Source organism: Aspergillus tubingensis, assembly GCF_013340325.1.
Source record: "Aspergillus tubingensis WU-2223L DNA, scaffold_4, whole genome shotgun sequence".
NCBI classification, from domain to species: Eukaryota; Fungi; Ascomycota; class Eurotiomycetes; order Eurotiales; family Aspergillaceae; genus Aspergillus; species Aspergillus tubingensis.
This window is the reverse complement of record NW_023336278.1, coordinates 305,518-327,260: the sequence shown is the minus strand read 5'-3', so window position 1 is coordinate 327,260 and position 21,743 is coordinate 305,518. Positions and strand designations below refer to the sequence as shown.

The 21,743-nt window shown below is 49.6% G+C and overlaps 8 protein-coding genes across 8 annotated transcripts; 3 read left to right on the top strand and 5 right to left on the bottom strand.

The window, feature by feature from the left end:
* Nucleotides 1-2,767: 2,767 nt before the first annotated feature.
* On the top strand, nt 2,768-4,109 carry alkA (DNA-3-methyladenine glycosylase II; the record flags this gene model as incomplete). The annotated part of the gene is made up of 3 exons (XM_035497756.1): nt 2,768-3,798; nt 3,868-3,990; nt 4,046-4,109. 3 exons carry the CDS (start codon nt 2,768-2,770, stop codon nt 4,107-4,109), a joined length of 1,218 nt encoding a protein of 405 aa, XP_035353649.1.
* Nucleotides 4,110-4,486: 377 nt separating this feature from the next.
* AtWU_02642 (ubiquinol--cytochrome-c reductase subunit 7) lies at nt 4,487-5,378 on the bottom strand (the record flags this gene model as incomplete). Its single annotated transcript, XM_035497755.1, has 4 exons — nt 4,487-4,576; nt 4,797-4,850; nt 4,927-5,035; nt 5,263-5,378. 4 exons carry the CDS (start codon nt 5,376-5,378, stop codon nt 4,487-4,489), a joined length of 369 nt encoding a protein of 122 aa, XP_035353648.1.
* An 848-nt stretch (nt 5,379-6,226) lies between these two features.
* Nucleotides 6,227-7,522, top strand: AtWU_02641 (putative mitochondrial carrier protein; the record flags this gene model as incomplete). The annotated part of the gene is made up of 2 exons (XM_035497754.1): nt 6,227-6,701; nt 6,753-7,522. The coding sequence occupies 2 exons, from the start codon at nt 6,227-6,229 to the stop codon at nt 7,520-7,522; spliced, it is 1,245 nt and encodes a 414-aa protein (XP_035353647.1).
* A 1,094-nt stretch (nt 7,523-8,616) lies between these two features.
* AtWU_02640 (uncharacterized protein) lies at nt 8,617-9,030 on the bottom strand (the record flags this gene model as incomplete). Its single annotated transcript, XM_035497753.1, has 2 exons — nt 8,617-8,820; nt 8,998-9,030. 2 exons carry the CDS (start codon nt 9,028-9,030, stop codon nt 8,617-8,619), a joined length of 237 nt encoding a protein of 78 aa, XP_035353646.1.
* Nucleotides 9,031-9,860: 830 nt separating this feature from the next.
* AtWU_02639 (putative iron-sulfur cofactor synthesis protein (Isu1)) lies at nt 9,861-10,736 on the top strand (the record flags this gene model as incomplete). Its single annotated transcript, XM_035497752.1, has 4 exons — nt 9,861-9,950; nt 10,045-10,090; nt 10,231-10,497; nt 10,579-10,736. The coding sequence occupies 4 exons, from the start codon at nt 9,861-9,863 to the stop codon at nt 10,734-10,736; spliced, it is 561 nt and encodes a 186-aa protein (XP_035353645.1).
* Nucleotides 10,737-12,147: 1,411 nt separating this feature from the next.
* On the bottom strand, nt 12,148-14,216 carry AtWU_02638 (ABC1 kinase family protein; the record flags this gene model as incomplete). Its single annotated transcript, XM_035497751.1, has 4 exons — nt 12,148-12,395; nt 12,463-13,035; nt 13,094-13,698; nt 13,771-14,216. 4 exons carry the CDS (start codon nt 14,214-14,216, stop codon nt 12,148-12,150), a joined length of 1,872 nt encoding a protein of 623 aa, XP_035353644.1.
* Nucleotides 14,217-14,806: 590 nt separating this feature from the next.
* AtWU_02637 (serine/threonine-protein kinase) lies at nt 14,807-19,296 on the bottom strand (the record flags this gene model as incomplete). The annotated part of the gene is made up of 10 exons (XM_035497750.1): nt 14,807-15,635; nt 15,685-16,135; nt 16,184-16,388; nt 16,440-17,333; nt 17,385-18,176; nt 18,226-18,658; nt 18,714-18,778; nt 18,835-18,864; nt 18,924-19,058; nt 19,120-19,296. 10 exons carry the CDS (start codon nt 19,294-19,296, stop codon nt 14,807-14,809), a joined length of 4,011 nt encoding a protein of 1,336 aa, XP_035353643.1.
* Nucleotides 19,297-20,196: 900 nt separating this feature from the next.
* AtWU_02636 (dihydrofolate synthase) lies at nt 20,197-21,447 on the bottom strand (the record flags this gene model as incomplete). The annotated part of the gene is made up of 1 exon (XM_035497749.1): nt 20,197-21,447. The coding sequence occupies one exon, from the start codon at nt 21,445-21,447 to the stop codon at nt 20,197-20,199; it is 1,251 nt and encodes a 416-aa protein (XP_035353642.1).
* Between the last annotated feature and the right edge of the window lie 296 nt (nt 21,448-21,743).

Sequence of the window (21,743 nt, the reverse complement as noted above, 5' to 3'; positions counted from 1 at the left end):
TCCGATCTCATGTATACACCCGGCTATGCGCTGTAAGGGGATTCTCCGTCGGTATGATCCTCTCACCCGTCACAAAAAGGAATAACGGGATGATTGATTACTTCCCTGCGAGGAGAATCCCGCGCGCATTATCAAAACCTGGCAAAGAGCGATCGCCGTGGTCGCTGCCACTATTGCTTGTTCTTTCTCGATCCGTTTAGAGTTCTTCAGCTATCAGACCCATTCCTACTCCACAACTATCCGTCGCAATAATAAGACTGCCCTGGGAGATAATCTCGCTCCTTAAGTGGCGCGAGACGCCCTTGCAACTGACTTTAATGAGATTTCCTATTTCTTGTTCGCGGTGGTGTTATATTTGGATGGAGTTGGTCGATTTTGCCTCTCAAATGATAATCATGTCGAACCTCGGCTTGGCCAAGGCAAGCTGCTGCAACCTCTTTCATTGCCGATGTTTCACTTCTGACGCTGCGTAATAAAGCGCATGTACTAATGAAGTAGCCGATAAATCTTACCACCGAGCACGTTCTCCCAAACGCCACTAGACGCGGGTGGCTGGAACCGGCTAGCACTGTTTTGCCTGATAAGGATTGAATATGGTCTCCCAGTCTGACGCATCCAGTATGACAACTTATGATGTAGAGGGGTTGGGAATGAATTGTTCGAGGACGGAGTATACTTTGTCTTTGACAGATCATTCAGCAGTGGCAATGAGGTCCAAAAGCATCGGAATGATTTTGGCGTTCTACAACTCCCAGGACATTTCATGATACACCCTCTTCATAAGATACTTTTGCCGAGCACTGCACATCATAACTCTCCCCTATCCATCATAACAAACCATAAATCATCCATCCCAATTACCCCCTATATCACGGCTAGAACGACCCAATCCGCTCACTTAAGCTTTAGCATCAAAGCCCGTACAAGGGGACCGACCGGATCAGCTTGTCGACATGGGACAACTCACCCCGACCATCATCACCATAGTAACCTAGCCCCAATACCGACCCCCTTTTTCTTAGCCACACCCCGATCCCATGATGTTCAGAACCTCAATGGGCGGGGCAAAAAAGCAACATACGTATGCCTTCTCCTCCATCGCAAGAGCGAAGCTTTTTTTTTTTTCTCGGGATAAGATGCTCGGTATAGATGAACCGATGCTTATTTGTCTACGGGAGTACCCAATACGGGGTTTAATGCCCATTCGGGCAAAATATGATGGATGCAGTGGATGATGGGCATACTAACTTACAGCAAAAATCCACTCGCCGACCAGCGGAGGATTGTCGTTGCGCCCCCTTTAGGCATCGCTCAATTGTTGTTAGTATTTGCTTTAGATACCTGGTGGACTAGAACCTTACTTACCAATCACCTACCACGGATGAACATGTCATCCCATGGAACCGGCTTCCTCTAGGGGGTATCTATACCTTGGTACTTTGTAGGTTCACCACGCACTTCACTGTCTGTGGAAGGTCCGTACGGAGTAGTCTAGTTAGTTGTTATCTACCTACCTAGTGGCTGGGCCACACTTCCCAAAACTACTTTACCTACGTGGATGCACACAACGTCTTTTTTTGCCTCTAGAAAAAAATTTTTTTTATAGAGATGACGCGCAAGCTCACTGCATTCGGTCGTTTCCGTCCGACTCTAAAGTCCTACTTACCCACCAAGTAGCCTAAAGAATATACACCAGTCATGTTAGCGATTTCGGTGATCTTCCGCATCTTATCATCGTGGACCACCAGGCCAACACATTAATTGTATATTCTTCTATGGAATACGTAGTACTATGTAGCAGCGATGCCTACGACCATCGGGATCAAAAGGCCTTACGAATTACAACTTATCAACCGGTGAAACATGGCCAATCGGACAGTTTCCTTTCAGATAAATGAAATCGCAACGTTTGGTGGAGGAGAAGTGATGGTGTTGATTGATGCCTACGGCCCTACGCATCGCGAGATCCATAGTTAGTAGATTATCTGGGTATTTTTGCTCCCCTCTTTCCGGAGGATTCCATACCGGGTAAATATTCCAAATTCTTATTATTCTAGAAAAATTGGCTGCGAACCGTAAATGGGGCTATATTTACTACTTTGTACGTACATAATTGAGTGTGGATGGGAAAGGATAGTATGTATGGGCTGTAAGAACGAATGTATATTTCAAGTTAGGGGATGGACTGCCTGGCACGAGACAATCATGTTTGCAGTACGGAGTAGCTGCCACCAGTTAGAATCTCACGATATCCCGCCATCATGATGTTCAATTAAAATTCTCTGAAATATTTTGATTCACAATCAACTCTTGATTTCATTTCTTAGACTAATCATACGCAGAACCCATGATTCTGCAGGTTTATTATGTTACTCAACATACAGCGTGTCTAACCACGGAATGTCATATGACACAACAACAGCTAATTGAAGACCTCAAATTGAAGCGATAATGTTTCACATCTCTCAAATGCGGGGGATAAGCGAATACTACCACGCATGCAGAGAAATCCGCAACAAGAAGCGGTATGGAAAATTGACAAAGACAGGAAACCAACCAAGGTTGATTGCTAAGACAGCTTGCTGCTCGTGACTTCCCGAGCTTATGTACTCCATCCTCATCATAGTACTACTCCAATGATACGATCCGCCATGACTGACCATACCATCTACTAACAGAAGCAGCAATAATATCCTTACCTCAATCACTTTTTAATACATATTTCCTAAATCAAGATATACTCTGCTGCACAGCGACTGACTCAATGATGACCCTACGACGCTCCGCTCGTCTAACCGCAGCGTCAGTGTCCAAGAACAACAGCACCACCACCACCAGCACTATCCCTCATCTGCAACCAAAAACTCAAACAAAGAGAGCAGCCAGCAGAACTACAAACGGTGTCTCAAAGACACGAAAGCCCGCAGCAGCAGCAGCAAGGGGCAAGAAAGCGCAGCTAAATGCGAATCCCAAGCTAGACCAAGCTTCTCCCCTCACAAATGCACCAACAGCATCATCATCGCGCTCAAACAACAGCAGACAATCACCTAATACTACCACTACCACCACTACTAACAACATCTGGGACCCCATCCCCACCCCCAGCAGCAGAACGACCCCTCCCCCACTCGACCGACCCGTCGAACCGCACCACACCAACGCAACGCTCCTAACCCCCCACGGCTCATCACTAGTCGCCTACCCCCCAGGCACAGATGCAGATGCCTCTCCAAGCAAGACAGGCCGGCCCCGTCCCACCGCCACAACAGGCACACTTCTGGAGAAAGCAGCCGCACACCTGATCGCCACAGATCCGCGCTTCGAATCGCTCATCCGCGAACATCCCTGCCCATTGTTCACGCCGGAGGGTCTAGCCGAGGAGATCGATCCGTTCCGGAGCCTCGTTAGCAGTATTATCGGACAGCAGGTGTCAGGGGCAGCGGCGAAGTCGATTAAGGATAAGTTTGTGGCATTGTTCAATACCAATAATAATAAGGATGAAGATGGTGGTACAATAAGAACAAGCTTCTTCCCCACACCTGAAGATATCGTCAAAAAGGATATCACCACGCTCCGGACAGCAGGTCTGTCTCAGCGCAAGGCTGAATACATACATGGATTATCGGAGAAGTTCGCCAACGGGGAACTGAGTGCCCGGATGTTGTTGAATGCTAGTGATGAGGAGCTCGTGGAGAAGTTGACTGCTGTGAGGGGTCTGGGTAAATGGTCTGTGGAGATGTTTGCTTGTTTTGCTCTGAAGCGCATAGATGTGTTTTCCACGGGGGATTTGGGTGTACAGTATGTTCCTTTTTCTCCATCATCTGTGGGTAGTGATGGGTGTGATGGGTAGATGCTGACTTGTTGCAGGAGGGGATGTGCGGTGTTTGTGGGCAAGGATGTAAACAAGTTGAAGGGAAAGGGTGGCGGTAAGTTCAAGTATATGCCTGAGAAGGATATGTTGGAGCTGGCGGCGAAGTTTGCTCCGTATAGGTATGTGATATTCTTTGATTTCTTCAATGGTTTTGTTGTCTGACCTCAGTACTAGGAGCTTGTTCATGTGGTATATGTGGCGAGTGACGGACGTTAATATTGCTGTGTTGGGTGGGTAGATACTACTTGGTATATACAGACAGGATATAGATCTCAAGCATCGGATGGTATAGTGTGTAGAACTACTATATATACATTACTCGGAAGGTGTGGAACGTATATAGGTCTGCTACAGCCAACTAGAGAACGATGACGAGTGAATTTGTACAGTATCAGTACACGTGATTGAGCACCATAAATCAAAAGCTTCAATTAACGACCAGCCAAATGCTCTCTTCCCCCTCTCTTCTTCGCAGCATGCCCGCCGAGCCGAGCCGGGACAGCAAGTAGTTCTCTCTGATACTTAGTGATACCCGCCCGTCTATAAAACCCCAGCGGCATTTTTGTATACCGTAACAAAAGTAATCTAGTTCAGCGAAGCCATCAGAGGCATAATCTACCGTCTGACGACAAGGGCGTCGAGGTCTTCGCGCTCCTGCTTCTCCTTCTCGATCTCGCGGATGATGGGGCTCAGGTACTCGACATCCTGAGGGACGACGACAGTTAGCATCCACCACGTGAATATGGTCATAAACGCGACAATTATCATAACAAAAAGACAATGTATCAAGTCCAGTCAACATATGCATCGATATGGAGTAACCCAGGTGGGTTACAAATCCCGCTTACGGGATTGGCCGATGCGTTTTTGCGGAGAAACTGAACGGGCAATTGACGGGTTGAAAGAACGCGGGAATTCGACTCACCTCCTCGGGCTTGGTCTGCTCAGCAGCGGGAAGGAGGGTGTGGGAGATGGAGCACTATTTTTGCGCATATCAAATTAGTTTTTATGTTCTTCTGTATGTTGGGTTGGGTTTCGTTCGGTATGGGACGGACCTGGAATGCTCTGCGGATGCGGAAGACACGGTCGTAGGCCTCCTTGGGAGGGAGACGCTTGAGGGCCTTCTGGACGACGTCGTTCTCCTCGGGGATCAGGTCATCAGCCCTGGTTTGATTGTTAGTTGATGGCTGCAATGGAGGTATGGGTATGGGTTGGTTCGTGATGCCCGGACCAGCGGGCGACGGCAGGAACATGATATGGATAGCCAAGTGGAGGGTGCTGAGATATATATATCCCCCGCAATTGAAATCTATCCATTGTCTTTTCCATTGATTCGTAGTCGCTGATGTTGGTCCGGGAGAACCGCCCAGGAAGGTAAGGGAGTCGCCTACTTCAAGCCGAGTCTCCTGTAACCAGAGGCATCGGTGTACCACTGGGCAATGGGCATCATCCAGCGCTTGAGGAAGGGGCGCTTGACGATGTAGCTGGCGAGGGAGGGAGCGGACATGGTGAATGATCCCAGCGGGGTTGATCGGGTCCAATTGACGGGGTGGTGTGGAGGGGGAGGATCGCGAAATGTCAGTCAAGCTGAGCAGGAGATGGCCCGACGTTGGAGATTGTGCAAAACGGAGGTTCGGCGGGTGACTTTCCCAAAAACATCCGATGTTGGTGCCTGAGGCATACGGGATCATTCCGAGAAGTACAGTCAGGACTGTCTTCCACGTGACCGGTTCAGCTTGCGCCATGTGTGTGTGCCTCAGGCCAAAAAAGCGGCGCGCTTGGAGGCGGACAAGATTCAACTCATTCCCGAACTCCACTCCACCTGACTGACTGGAATACGACTAAGACAATCCCTCCAGCTCAATTCATCCCGTCCTCATTGCTCCGTCCTGTTCCGTCTGCTTCCTCTTAACACCGGCGCTCCCTTCTGTTCGGACTTCACACCGACGGTCTTTGATTTAATACTTCGGTTTGTACTCACTGGGCATGCCGCTTATTATCAATCCGTTGAACATTTTTCTTAGTTCGATTCCCTTTCACTCCGATAGGGGAGCTGCGTTGCTCCTACAGACCCCGCCCCGTCTGTGCTTCAGATAGGCCAACCTTATTACGCCCACTCCTCCCGGCAGCATCGGCTCCTCTCTGAGAAAGAAAAACCCTTCAATTCACTGTCTCGGGGTAGTTTTTCCTGTTCTACCAGCGCCCCGAACGACGTCACGCTTTCCTCTCCTCTCACCACGATTTGACACACGGGTTATTTTTGGGTTCCGGAGCGAGCACCGATATGCTCGGATCCGGGAACCCTCGGTGACATAGTAGACGGATTGCATACTGCTTTGAGCGCTGGCTGGAAAGATGTTCTCTGAAGGCCATGGCCCGTCGGGGGCTGCCAGCGGCTCTCAAGAGCAGCAGGGTACAACTTCGGACAGCCCGCCATCGTCTACGCTTCATGTATCGGCCGAGTCTCCGCCCCAACCTACTTTCCTGGATCGCTTCGAAATGCTCGCTACACGTGTGCCGGATTATTACATCACACCGTTTTGCGGGGCCAGTGCGGGCGTCGCCTCGGGGATCGTTACCTGTCCTCTCGATGTGATCAAGACCAAGTTGCAGGCTCAGGGTGGATTCGCGCGACGACGTGGTGGCAAGGCGGTCGAGGCTAAGACACTGTACCGGGGAATGCTGGGAACTGGACGAGTAATATGGCGGGAAGATGGTATTCGAGGCCTTTATCAAGGATTGGGTCCTATGCTCCTGGGATACCTGCCGACGTGGGCGGTCTATTTAGCGGTCTATGATCGGTCTCGGGAGTATTTCTACGAAACAACAGGTGAGGAGTGATAATCAGGGGTTGACGATGGTAGGGCTGACCTTGGAATAGATAGTTGGTGGCTTTCACGAGGTTACGCCTCGATAACGGCGGGCGCTTGCTCGACACTTGCGACAAATCCGATATGGGTGATTAAGACACGACTTATGTCACAGAGCCTCCGGTCGAGCAGCGAAGGCTACCGGGCTCCGTGGCAATACAAAAACACTTGGGATGCGGCCCGCAAAATGTACAGAAGTGAAGGAATCCGTTCGTTCTACTCCGGCCTGACTCCAGCGCTGCTGGGACTGGCGCATGTGGCCATCCAGTTCCCTCTCTACGAATACTTGAAGATGGCATTTACGGGCTATAGTATTGGCGAACATCCTGATACTGGCAGCTCACACTGGGTGGGCATTACATCCGCGACATTCCTGAGTAAGGTTTGTGCCAGCACTGCGACATACCCACATGAAGTGCTTCGGACACGACTCCAAACACAGCAGAGGACATCACCGGCGTCCTCACCCGAAGAGATCTCGTTCCGCGGCGGCATGGATCACCCCCAGGGTCATAGCAGGCCCCCGGGTGCGGCTTCATCGGACGGGATGCCCAATCGACCCCGGTACACGGGGATCATTCGCACATGCCAGACCATTCTGAGAGAAGAAGGCTGGCGCGCATTCTACTCTGGGATCGGCACCAACCTGTTCCGGGCAGTCCCGGCTGCGATGACTACCATGCTCACTTATGAGTATTTGAAGAAAACCATTGGACATGTGCAACATGAGGGGGAGTTGAAGCTGCAGAAGCTGGAGACCGCATCAGACAATGGAATCTAGTTACTAGATGGATGGTCTGTGACGAGGTGACGAGCCATGGGCATCGCACCTGAGCTGGGATTTTATTGCACCCTAGCGATTTTATTTCTGTTCCGTGCTAGTCGTACATCGCGAAGATACACTACTATAGAGGACATTCATTTCCTGGGCTGCAGCCCATGATATCCTGCCTGCACGTTGTTTTTGATCCTTTCGACACATCCTCGGCACAGCGATACACCCCTGCGGAGTAGGGGTAGATGTATGATGTGCTGTTGACATGTGAAACTCCAAACAAACTAGTCTTTTTCTGAGTTGTTGAATCCTTGGTGGTTATGGTTCTGAGCGTTCTTGTCTTTTTTTCTCCCGGATCGATAAACCTCAATTGCGATTGTATATACATACAAATCTTCCCTCTAGAACATATGCTCCGTAGTAAGATAAATAGCATTCAACATTCGGAAAACAACTACGCAGCTAATCTAATGAAGATAATCGGGGGCATTACATCCATCATCCATGCACACAGCTGCATTCCCTCTCTCCGTCCGTTTCCCACATGACATCAGCGGGAAAGTCACGTGATAGTCACACTAAAAACCACCGGCGAAATTCTCTGTGCGGTTTGTTTCCTTCCCACCAACCATGGCTATAATGAAAGCCATATTAACCGACACTGTTGGTTGATATCATTCTTCTATTGCGCAATAATGTGTTTGTGCTTATGATGATGATGATGATGATGATGATTGATGCATATTCGACTTGCTATTCTTCTCTACGATTGAATCGTTGTTTTTCTTTTTTGTTTTGGTGGTTATTATCATTTGACTCCATTTATATGATGAATAATTTTTTAATGGTAGATCCTGCTATCCGCCATGGATATGGGATATGATCATTGATACACTGAAAATTCTGATAATGGATTAATTTGATATGATGTTGATGTGTTGTGTTTGTGGTGCTGATATTAGCCATTTCATATCAATTGTTATGTGTGCCGATTCAATGCAATGAAAATTTGAGAAAATATATCCCAGACATGAAGCAATAAGTAGTAGTATATACAACGCTAATTTGTAAGATATAAACTCAGTTCTACCCCAACTGAATCACTTCTTCTCCCCCTCTCGACTCTCTTCCAGTGCCTGCTGTACCCATGAAGACTGCGAATCTGCCTTCTTAGTAGGTCGGGCTGTAGTGGTTGCGGTGCTTGATGTGGATTGTGCCTCGCGACGAGCGGTGTGGATGGATTTGATGCAGTAGGAGCCAAGCAGAAGGGCCATGGTGAAGGCGGCTATTGGGGCATTGAGGGACTGTTCATAGATAGTATGTTAATTACTAAGGTAAGTCAAATGGTGATCATCCAGAGTGTGTGCTGTTCAATAGAAACCGAATATATACTTTCGCAGCAATTGTCATGGGATCAAACCAGCAACTACTACCACTACTAATAATTGCAAAGGAATAAGAAGATGAAAAGAGTGACTCACGCCCGATGATCGGCCTAGTGTCTTTCCGGCCATGGTTTACGTTCTTTCTTTCTTGTAAATAGGAATTTTGACTGGTGGCCAGGAAGATACGCTTTTCGACCAAAGTCATCCGGGATAACTTAACCCGTCTAAGTAAACAACTAAGCAAAGGTTCTTACTAACGAGAATGGTTCTAGAGCAAACTGCAGGGTGTGAAAGAGAGACACATCCTCGGGCCGGAATAATCCGATAGGGAAAGGAGGAAACATTATCAGATGGAGGGCGAGCAGATAAGCCCATCCTTACGATACCAGCCGCTGCGCTGCTCCGTACCGCTTGGTAATGCCCGCCTGCAGAACTTCCCGTTGGCCGAAACTGCCGGTTCTTCTTCTTGGTTAAGAACCGGCGGACCCAGAACTACAACTCCCGCCTACCCTTTCAGTTGTAGGCCACAGAACTGGCATTCCATCCTTTCCCAACAGCGATTCTTCTGGTAGAACGTGTCATCCCCTATTATTCAATCAGATAGCTTTTCCATCCACGGGTATTCCAGACAAGTAACAATACACAGCATACCTCCCTAATCCCACCCACTGGTTCGCTTCAACGTCATACCCTATCTCCGAGGCCGGCTCCGCGGAGGCAACGGGGTTTCTCGAAATCGCCTAGCGCCGGTGAATAAGACGGCCTTAGTCAAGTTTCCCCCCCCAAAGAAACCATAATTAATCAATCGCAACTATCAATCTTTCATCACACCCTACTCTTCCTAACTAACTTAACCACTCAACCCCGACATCACCACTCATCTGTCCTTTTCATCATCAATCTACTATCTAAATAATACCTTACTCTCCTCTTAATTCACCACACACATCACATACACAATGTTCCGTCGTCTAGTAACAGTTGTTCCTCGCTCCGGCGTCCTTTCGCCTCGCAGCGTCACCCCGGCCGTCTCCGGAATCCAGCAAGCCGTGAGGTCGACTGTTGTTGCTCCTCAGCAGCAGCAGCGCAGAGGATACCATGAGAAAGATATGTCTACCATTTCTCCCTTTTTTTGCATCGAAGAAAATACTGACCATCCCTGCACTGTTGGACCACTACTCCAACCCAAGTAGGTAGCTTCCTGCGTCCATCCCTCGACAAGATGTCATCGCATCAAGATATACAACATGCAGCGCATTCAAACCACGCCCACTTGACGCATACACAAATAAAAAGGCCCAGAAACGAATACTAACGAGCATTCTATAGGAAACGTCGGCTCCATGGCCAAGTCTATGGATGTTGGTACCGGTCTCGTCGGCGCCCCGGCCTGTGGCGATGTCATGAAGCTTCAGATCCGCGTCGACAAGGACAGCAACAAGATCAGCGACGTCAAGTTCAAGACTTTCGGTTGCGGTAGCGCTATTGCCAGCTCGAGTTATCTGACTGAGTTGGTCCGCGGAATGACCCTCGACGAGGCCGCTAAGATCCGTAACACCGATATCGCCAAGGAGCTGTGCTTGCCTCCTGTCAAGCGTACGTTCCCCCTTGTTCCTGGAGATGAGAGCTCTGAAAGAATTTGGGCAAGTGATGATAAGATCTAACATATAATTCTAGTGCACTGCTCTATGCTTGCCGAAGACGCCATCAAGTCCGCCATCTCGGATTACTACACCAAGAACCCTCGCACCGTGAAGACCGATCTGTCCGGCACGGGCGCCTCTATCCCTGAGGTGCAGGTGGAGGTTGAGAAGACCAGCAGCGCTACTGCTTAAGTTTTCTCTTAGGTGTTTTAACGAACGAGTGAAAAATCTGAAAAATCATAAAAATACGGAGCAAAAATGGATACGGATACGGATACAGATACCATGATTGATTCCCTGGAGAGAAGAGCGAAGCAGAATGATACAATGGAGATGTGATTGATTGTATGGATTTGGCCTGTGGTGGAGTGGAGTGGAATGGTCTGGGCCGAATATGTGATTCCCACAAAATAACCTGTTTCTTGTCAGTCAGTCAGTCAGTCTGGATTGGATGGACTTTTTTTTCCTTTTGTTTCGTTTATTAAACGGTGTATAGCATTTCATTATTCTTCTTTTCCCTTTTCATGACTCGTTTCACTTTACTCATTGTGTTTCCGGCGAAGCAACTAAAGAAGGGATTGATTATTCAGATATATACAACAACATCATCAACATCATCAATCACAGTAGTACATACACTACACAATAAAATGTACTCCTCTCTATCTATCGAGATGAATGTAATCATCACAATGTAGTATATACAGTAGATTGATAGAAAACCATCGAAACAAAAAGAGAGGGAAATAAGAGTGGTTATCTGATTCGCCACCTCCACCCTTCAACTCAGCTATGGCCACTGACATCATGCAGCACAGCACAGCACAGCACAGACAACTTACAGTGACATGACAAGTAAGTAACACAAAGAAGGAAAAGCCCCATCTGATAAGCAACTTAGCATAGCCACACAGTAGTTAAGCTCTAACTACTATGACAGTAGTAGTCTGTGCGTGAAGTATCTAACAAGGTACGCACGCATGCATGCAATGATTAGATCTGATAAATTCTGCAGACGTGACAGATTTATTTATTAGATAAGTGTAGTACTAGTGTTGATTTGATTATTTCGTCTGATTTGGGAGTGATGTGCAAGGGGTGTGGCTACCAAGGTACCTTACCTACTACTTATTTTATCTATCTTACCAAGTTGAATACTGGGTACCTGTTTATGTATCTAGTACCTAAGAGGATTACTTTGATTTATCCTAGAGAGTGGTAACTAGTATATATATCTAATATATAATGTATCTAGTATATAAAAGATAGCAAGATAATAAAATAAAAATTCTATATATGTATAAAATACAGACAGAGCACGGCTTTCTTTTCAAGATCCAGATAATTTGAAATGGACAAACAAACGATGAGAGAAAAGTCAAGTCTGAAATGACGATATCAGGTGGAATAACTGAAATAAGAAAAGGTAATGGAAAAGGAAAAGAGAAACGCCAATGCACAACACCGCATGCATATGCCCTCTATATCGATATCGATCAATTACTGCGTAGCAGGGAAGTCCAACCAAGGATAATGTGAAAGGGGTAAAGAGTAGAGGTGAGAAGGAAAGAATAAGAAGAGAAAGAGAAGAATATACAATCAATCAAACCAACCCGAACCGACTCTTCAATGAAAGCAACGTCTCATAAACAGACAACTTCATCTCCACGCGCAGATACCCAGTCCAAGCGCAGAGGAAGCGCCAGAAGTTCCCAGGACGGAGGATACCCCCAGTCTCATTGACAGAGTCCATTTGCTCTTCGAAGACAGTGCGGGTGGCGTAGCGGGCGAGAATGAGGAAGGTGCGCATAGGTCCTTGACGGGTGTGGAGGTTCTCGTCGAGACTGCGGGCTATTTTTTTTTGACATCATTGGTTAGAGGCAGGTAGATAAGAAGGGGAGGGAAGTGTGGGACTAACTCAGATCGTTGGTCTTGAGGATCAGTAGAATAATCCGAGGTACCTGGCCTAGAAGTTCGACTAATTGCTGCAGCAGACCATCGGCCAAAGAGCCGGACATGCTCTCTCGTTCGGCCGAGGTACGAGCAGATACGATATCCTTCTTCTGGAGAACCATGTAGTCGCGACCCGTGATGGCACTGGCGAAGAGCGGGAACTGCTCGTCCGTGATTCCGGCAACCTTGCGCGCATACTCGCGCATGCGCGGCAGGTCGGACTCGATCACGGCTAGCCAGAGCTTGGCGTAGTTGCGGCGCAGGTCCTTGTCGATGTCGCGGTAGAGACCGTGGTCGTAGAGGATGATGTCGAAGTTGTGCCGGCGGCGGTTGGGGTTCGGACGAATGGCGATGTTGCCGCCGTGAGGATCGCAGTGCAGAGGTGCGTTATTACCGAAGATCATCTCGTTGAAGATGTGTGCCAGAGCAGCGGAGACTTCGTCGCGGTCAATGTGGTTCGAGTCGAGGAATTCAAGGTCGTCGGGACGTCGGCCGGAGATGAACTCCATGACCAGGATACGCTTTTGGGACCACATCACTGGCTAATGTTAGTATGCACTTCTTGTGCAAAAGCGACTGTGATTGTCGAGGCATACCTTCAGGAATAACCAACGGGGCATCCGAGTGCTTCTTAAAGTACTCGCTCGCCCGCGTGGCATTCTCCGCCTCCATTCGGAAATCCAGCTCCTGGGGCAGAGACAGGTCCATTTCACGAGAGAGCCATTCCAGATCGTATTCAGGGAAGAACCGCTTGAGCATCGAAAAAGTAAACCGAGTCAAGGCCAGATCCAGGGGCACCCACTCCGCCAATGCGGGATGCTGCACCTTGACCGCAACCTTCTGACCTGTTTCCTTCAGCGTACCAATGTGCACCTGCGCCAAAGAAGCGGCACCAATAGGCTCGGAATCGAACGACGAGAACAACTCGTCGATACGACGTCCTGTATCGGCCACGAACATTTCCTCGATCGATTCAATCGATGACACGGGGCACTTGTCCTGGAGCGGGATAAAGGTTGTAGTCCATTCCGACGGAAGCAGGTAGCCCATGCTACTCAAATGCTGTCCCAACTTGATAAAGATCGATCCATTCTTCTCGAGAACCCGTAGAGTCCGTTCCGCGCAACGTTTGTGACAGGCCCGAATGGCTTCGCTTCGTTCCTCCGGCGTGGAGGTTTCTTGCTTGAGAGTTACCCGGTAGCTGCATGAATCAAGACGCATAAGTATACCGACAGTATAGCCTCAGGGGTATATATGTATGGTTCCCACTTACTCGTTAATGCAAACCGCCAATGTGCCAACCACTCGGCCAGTTCTCGCAGCGGCACGGTAGAAGTGTTGAACTTGGTCCGAAAACACCACTGCTCCAACCACGAGGGTGCCTCCAATCACAGCATACTTGATGGCCTTGTTGCGCGATTGACCGGATCCCGAATGCTTTCCATCACTTTGTCCCGAATTCGCCGATTCAGACAACGGAGACGTGCGGGTGGCGTAAGTGGCCCGGGGAATCGACTGGGAGATACGACCGGAGAAGCGCTTCGAGAATGATGCAGGAGGTGTAGTAACGGAGTTGGAAATCAACCGACAGGAAATCAAGGACGACGGGGCGAAATTGCCAGGGTGGCAGGCGAGAGAAGGCTTCGAAGCCGATCGTATGACCGCCGCAGGATCAAAATTGGAAGCCCGCAGCGGAATGCGGAGGAGCGCCGCCCTCATCCCGAACTCGAACAATGCCGTCTGGGGAGCGACCACAAGTCGAGAACAGCAGTCAATCGGACGGCGTGGATCATCCGTGCCAGCACGAAGCCCTCGAGGACAATTGTAGGGGGAGGAGGAAAGTCTGCAGGAGGAGGATGAGGAGGGAGGATGCGGCGGAGAAGTTCACTGGTTGGCCGCCGCGGCGCATTTTCGTCGCACTTCTGCATCGGAAGCCGATCAGCCCCGTTTGGCCGCCACTTCGGGATTGCCGTTACTGTGTATGAACTACTGTAAGTCATTATATTTTAGATAAAGCTCGAAAAAGAAGAACTAAAATCGCACTCGTATGTTATCCATGATTATCTACATGGGCCATTTCCCCTCCCTGACAGTTCCGTCTTCCTGTACCCCGAATACCAGCCTGAGAGAGATCCCATCTCCGCCTGAAAGCACATCGACAAATGAATGTGTATACACAGTCAAAGCAATTCACAAACAAACCCAGTACTCCAATCCTATGCAATGCAAATACTATGTATCCATCTACTTCCACAGTCTCCTGTCTACCCATGAGCCAATCACCGCACCTTGGCCCAGCATGAGGTTCATTAGGACGCCCAGTCCGAATCAGCATGCGTGGGTCGTCGGCGCTGAGGAAGGATGGAACGTCGACGGGAGAGTGAACTCGACGGTCGAGTCTCCTCCTCGGCCAGGAGCTCTACTTGTGATAGCCTGTTAGCCACTCCTCGCGATAGTCTGTTCCTCGACGGGCCGGCGCTGCTGCTGAGCCCAGCTGACAGAGCGGGGCTAGTGCCATCCCTGCTGCCTGGTCGTAATGCCAGAGCCGAGCTGCTAAGGGAGGGCCGTGGGTGTCGCTGGCTTTCCCGTCCATCGAAATAAGACTTGGGTTGGTTGAACCGATTGATCTGTGGGGTGGCTGGGGCAGACTGGTTCGCAAGGTAGCCTGGGGGCGTGGTAGACGTGCTCTTGCGCCTCATACCAGGCTTGCGCTTCTCGAGACTGAAAGATTCACTGCGCTCATTGGATTGGATCAGCTTGCCAGCCATGTCTCTGACCAGAATGGCCGGGTCATGCTCCAATTCCCGGATTGCTTCCAAAAGACCATATTTCGCAAGAAGGCCACCTTGTTCTTCGCTAGAATCGCAGATGCTCGAGATAATACGCAGGAGGTTCAGCCGAACAGCGGCTTTGTTGTGATGTAATTTCTGCCCTAGCCTCGTGAAGAGATCAGGACGCGCGAATGTCGAGGCAATAGGCGGACTCAGTCTCAGAAGCTTTTGCAGTGGCTCGAGAATGTTCTCGAAGGCGTTCGCCTTGGAAATCGTCAAGCACCTGACAATGGAATCCGTAAAGGACATCTTGTCGTAGCGGTTATCCAAAAGGTGTTCCTCGACCTTGGCCGTTTCTTCCTGGAGCCTGCCAAAGAATTAGATCGGTTCTCACTACACACGGTGCCAACACATACCAAGTAAATATAGCATCCAATGCGGTCACCTGCCAGTACGGGTCCGACAACAGAGAAATGTAGAAAGCCAGACCCTTGTTGCGCCATAGTTCGCGCCGTCCGACCTTTCCTGAATGCGCCATATCGCAGAGAATCGGCAACGCAAACTCTTTGAGGGGCCGCTCGGTCTTTACAATCTTTTGAAGAAGTGGTACAATGCCATTCAAAGCCGCATCCTCTTGGCGGGACTTGTTCAGACGACACATGTTGTAGATAGTGTTGAGAATCTGGTTGCTAACTTCCCGGAAGTGCGGCCGTTTGATCGTCGACCTCAATAAGTCCGTAAGCACGTCGATGGCGTTGGAGTTCTGGAGCGAGTCGAGAGTTGTTGAAAGCATGGACAGGTTCTTGATAAACTTCAACATAGTGATCTGGTGTGCGGGCGTCATCCGCTTCAGCTCTTTCAGGACCCCTGAGACAGATTAGCGGAGTGTTTTGAATTGTATACTCGATGCCTTACTGTGCAGAACTGTTCGCTCAGCAACCATTTCCTTGACGTGGTTCTCGGCCTGCGAGAAAATGAAAAAGATGTTGGCTATCCGGCCTTCCACGATTTCTGCCAATTCTCCTTCTTCGTCCAAGACTCGGCTCAAAACAAGTGACAAGGGATCCAAGACAGAATTGCGTGATAGAATCCTGCAAAAATCATTTTTCGGCGTCGAACCCTAAATCGAGTCAGCGTCTGAACGAGCAGGTTAATCTGCGGTCGAACATACCTGTAAATCAAAAACGCTCCAGATACCGTTCACCCCAATGAGAACGAGATCGCGTTCATCTTCGTAGTCGTCTTCCAAGAACTCGACCAATACATTGAGACCTCCAGCACTGACAAACATCTGTAGGGTAAGAGTAGATGTTTGATACATCTGCTGCACAAAGGCTGCTGCTTCTAGTCGAATCTCTCTCGGATATTTCTTGGAGGCAAACTCGTTAATGATTGGAATACCTCCAACGAAACAGAGGTTCTCTTGGATCTCATAGTCATTGAAAATGATGGCGTTGACAATCCGCAACAAGCACAGAATGATGTCGCGCCGACGGCAAATGTCAAGGATTTCTAGAATCGGTAGCATCCCGTGAGCGCTAATGATGATGTTCTTCGTCTCTGGAAGGTCACAGAACACGGTTAGCAGTTGCTCCGAGATTTCTCCAAGCACATCTTCATCTTGAGACGTCTTCAAAGAGCTGACAAGACCCTCGACTTGACCCCGTAGACGTGCGTATTTGTCACGCGCGATGTTAGCTTCCAGATCCACCTCATCGAGTCCTTCTTCGAGCTGGGCGAACGGATCGTCCTCATCATCTTGATCACCAAGCCATGAATTGTTCGATAGCTTTGAGTTCAACATCAGCGTACTCCGATCTGAGCCCTCATCGCTTTCGGGCTTATCCAAGGCAACCTCATCAGCTCCTAGAATGTCAGAGAAGTCTTCGTCTCGCTCATTTTCTGCGAACTTTTGTATTTCTATTGCTGATCGGTGGCGCTTGACAGATATCCGTTTCCTAAGCTGCGGCTGATGATCTTCATCACGATCCGGTGATGCCTGATACCGGACTACCTCCTTCGAGGGTGAGGGGATTGATATATCGCTGCCCTCTTCGTCGATATCCTGAGATGCATAAGAAACGCATACTAATAACCCAGCAGGGGACATGCTTACCTGGAATGCACTGAGCTTATCATCCAAGATATCTTCATTTGCAGAGATGAGGTCGGAGTAGTCTTCAACCGAGTTCTCTTTGAAATACGATGTCGGGCGCTGCGGTCTTAATGGTGGCACAGGGGTCTTGAGAACAGGTACATTGTGGTGCATTGCAGTTATTGTGGGTTTTGTCTGCTGTGGCATGTTCTCCATCCCGGTTGGTTTGGCCGAGTAAGGGCGAATGGTCCGAAGAGGATCCGATTCACCGGGCTGTTGAGAGAAAGGATCATCGAAGTCATCAAAGCCGTCTTCTGACTTCAGCACTGTACCATCTAGGGATGCAAACGCCTTCAGCTTTTCGGAGGAAAGCATTCCGCCAAAATTGTCCTGTGGTCGCAGGTGGGGAAGCTGCAGCGCGCTGGGAGAGATGGCAGTAGCAAAGTCATCATCCCAATTGTCTTCTTCTGTGGAGTCCGGCGAGCGGAACCGATCTGTCACATGCTTGGACACCGGGCTGGGAAGAATATCCTTTGTTGGTGTATACCGAGATGGAGCCATTTCGGGGCGCAGAGCAGCACCTTGAGCGTCGTATCTGTACGGCTTCCGCAGGGTTCCAGTATCCGGAGAACGGAGAGCTTCGTTCCACTCCTGAACACTCTTGACTGCTTCCTCATACTCGGTGGATTTCTTGGGAACCACGGAATCAGACCTGCGAGCATTGACAATCCATGGGTGTTTAAGGAGCTTCCTGGCGGAAACACGAAGATTGGGATCTTTTTGGAAGCATTGCATCAAGAAGTCTTTGACAGCCTGGATACTAATGAGATATTGAGAACGGAAATTGGGGCAGGAAACTGACCGGAGAAGCACCCTGAGGAAGGGGAGGGTGGTCATCATTGACAATGCGGAATAGAGCCGGCATAGGTTGGAGATTGTAGTAAGGAGGCTTACCCTCCAGAAGCTCGATCACGGTACAACCAAGACTCCAAATATCTGAAGCTGTCGTCGCACCAGAAAGTTCAATCACCTCCGGAGCCATCCAATACGGCGTCCCAACGACGCTGGACTCGCTAAGCCCAGTGGTCCTGCTGGCCACACCAAAATCTGCAAGCTTGACCAGACCTTCTTTCGTTGTAAGGATATTGGCTCCTTTGATGTCTCGATGAATGACACCTTGCTCGTGCAGATATAAAAGACCATGGAGCACCTGAGACATGTAAAGACCAACCAGGTTTTCTGGGAAACGCCCAAAGTTCTTTGCGATCGAGTGTAAAGAGCCATTCTCACAGTATCTGTCTCGTCAGCTACACGGATCATGGCTTCAGCAATCAATGCGAAGGTACATACTCAAGAATGATATTTAGAGTTTCCGCAGACTTCACGAACCCCTGATACTTCACAATATTGGGGTGCTACAATCACAGGTCAGCTCGGGTGACAAGGGACATGATCGGATGTCGCATCTCACATCTAGATTCTTCAAGAGATCGATTTCCAACTGCAACACTCGGCGTTAGCGGACAGCGACTCGACAAGCGGCGACCGGAGGGATATTACCATGATCACTCGTAGTTCACTTTTCGGCAAATCCACCAATTTGATCTGCTTCACAGCGACTGTTTCCCCGGTATTCCAATTCAGGGCCCTGTAGACCGACCCAAAGGCGCCTTTACCCAGGCAGTCGCCCAATTGCTACATTAAGTCACCATTAGCCACTCCCATCACGGGAACCAGGGAAAGCCGTAATCCATACATAATCCTTAAGCTCCGCGACATCCTTAGCAGACGATTTGACAACCCTATCATCCTTCGGTTTGTCTTGTTTGGCCGGGCTGGAGTTGAGTCTCGACAGTCGCGTTTTGGCTGGAGTACCGGAGGCCTTGGAAGGTGGCGGCGGCCCCTCACTGGCTTCGCTGGACCGGGAAACCATGGTCGCGCAGCGGGTGGATCGAGGTCCCCTTTTCGCTGTTTGTTTAAACTGACACTCAGCAGCTGGATGCACTCGGGTTCCGACAACTGTAGGCTTAGACGACGAGGGAAGGTGTAGAAAAGGCAGGCGCCAGAGAACCGATCGGATCGTTCATGTCAGCACGAACTATTTATCCAGACAGGAGAGATCTTGTTAGTAGGTTTCAGACACATTATGAGATGCAGCAGGAAGATGAATCTGCGCTGAACTCCGCAGAAAGTATGGCATGATCTCATGGTGGATTCAGACGAAAGAAAAAAACATACAGGAACGATCTTTGTCCTCGCAGTCAAGAGAGAGCCGCGTCCGGTTCAACGCGTCTCTACACATCGAATTTCCCCTCCAGAAAAGCAAATCCAATCGTCCGCTTGTCAGAAAGACTCACGGATATCCAACCAGATGCTTGCGAAAGGACCGACGAAAAGTCACGGACTGCTGTGCCTGCCGGAGCAAATGCAGGACAGGCGGGTGTTTTGAACTTTCCTTTTCTCTTGTTCCCCACAGACCACCACCAGCTGGCTTAGGCCATGACGCAGCGCCCGGCCGCTGCTGGATCTCCGATCAGCCTTATCACCGTATCACTTACACCCGCTATGATGCGAGCTGTGCAGTTACTCCTCTGCAAATCGTAGCATGGAATTAATGTGTTATTTCTTACTGCAATGTAGTGCTGCACTGTATATATGCAGGTCGCAAGACTGGTTTGCGCATTGGTGATTTACAAGATTAGGTCCTCGGAACAGGAAATGCACTTCCGTTGAACTAACTAATGTATGCTTATATACTTACAGATACGCCAAAACGCTGCGGATGGAAAAGGGTATCTCTGTCACTAAAGACCATTGGTCCTGATGCCATGACTTATAATTGCTTTTGTGCTTCCCGGAGAAGACGTAGAACATCCGACGCCAGGTAGAGGCTGCCAGCAATGACCAATGGGCCGCCACTAGCTTGTTCACAAGCCCAATGGATAGCGCCGGAGATGTCTTCCCCAAAGGTTTGCACTTGTCCAATACCCGCGATTGATCGGACACATGAAGCCACCTCTTCTGGATCATTGGCCTTGACCCAGGGCATGCCATCCACGGGTCCGAATGCGGTGATCGCGACTCGATCGCCCGCCTTGATTATAGAATGAAACAAGGATTCTATATCCTTACCGCGGGAGGCCGCGATGACCCAGGTGACGTTCGTACCTTGCGGACGAAGTCTGTAATCCACATACTCTCCGAGAACCTCCGCCGACTGAGTATTGTGGGCACCATCCAGCAGAACAGGCTCTTCACGATCTGCCAATGGTTTCAGAACAAGTTTTTGTAGGCGCGCCGGCCACTCGACTTTTGACAGTTGTGGAACGAGCACATCGACGTCGATGTCGGGACGAAATCGAGACAGGGCAAGTTTCAAGGCCGAAACCGCACAGGACATGTTCGCTCGCTGGTGAGGTAGGAGATCGAGTGTAGCAAAGAGCCGACCGAGCGATGGGGAGTGATACTCTGGAGTATCGGGGCGTGTGAAGATCGCGTCGATGCCAAGTTCCTTGATGTGGTCTTCGAGGGTTCGGAGCACTTCAGGCGAATTGGTACCATCTACAACACATGGAACACCTGATTTCATGATTCCAGCCTTTTCCCTTGCGATTTCTTCGATAGTATCGCCGAGGAGGAACTGATGGTCCAGGCCTATCTTCGCGATGACCGAGACCAAGACGTCGGTCAGGATGTTCGTTGCGTCCAGGCGACCGCCCATGCCCACCTCCACCACCCCAATGTCAACGCGCTCATGATTGAATATCTCGAATGCAGTTGCAGTCAGTAGCTCAAACTCGCTCGCACCGATTCCCAGCGTCTGATCTCGAAGCTTGACTCTAGCTTCGATCTGCCGGAAGAGTGACTCTTGAACGACTTTCTCGCCGATAGTGATGCAGTCCCAACGATCAATCAGATGCGGGGAGGTGAAACGGCCACAGCGAACACCACCCGTCGACAACAGGTGGGAGAGATAAGCGCTGATGGACCCTTTGCCATTGGTGCCAGCAATATGGATTGCCTTCCAAGTCAGCGGCGTCTGCTGGAGAAGGCGGACTATGCGACTAAGACCGAGCTCAATCATCCCTCCAAGTATGTGATGATTGATAGTTGAAAGAGACCAATCCTCATGATCAGAGGAAGATGAGGGACGAGGTGGTCATGGAGGGGAAAAGTGTGTTATCTATTTGACCTCCAGAAAACTTGCGCCAATCTGAGTTGCCCGCGGGATTCGGGTAAGATAATCATCGGGGAGCTGTCAGGTGCCGACCGATAAGGATTAATGCCTAAGGCAGTGAGAGCCGAGGCCGGAAGCGGTCGTTACCGTACGTAATAACCCCCGTCGGCGGGACAATAATCCAGGTAATTGGTATCAATATG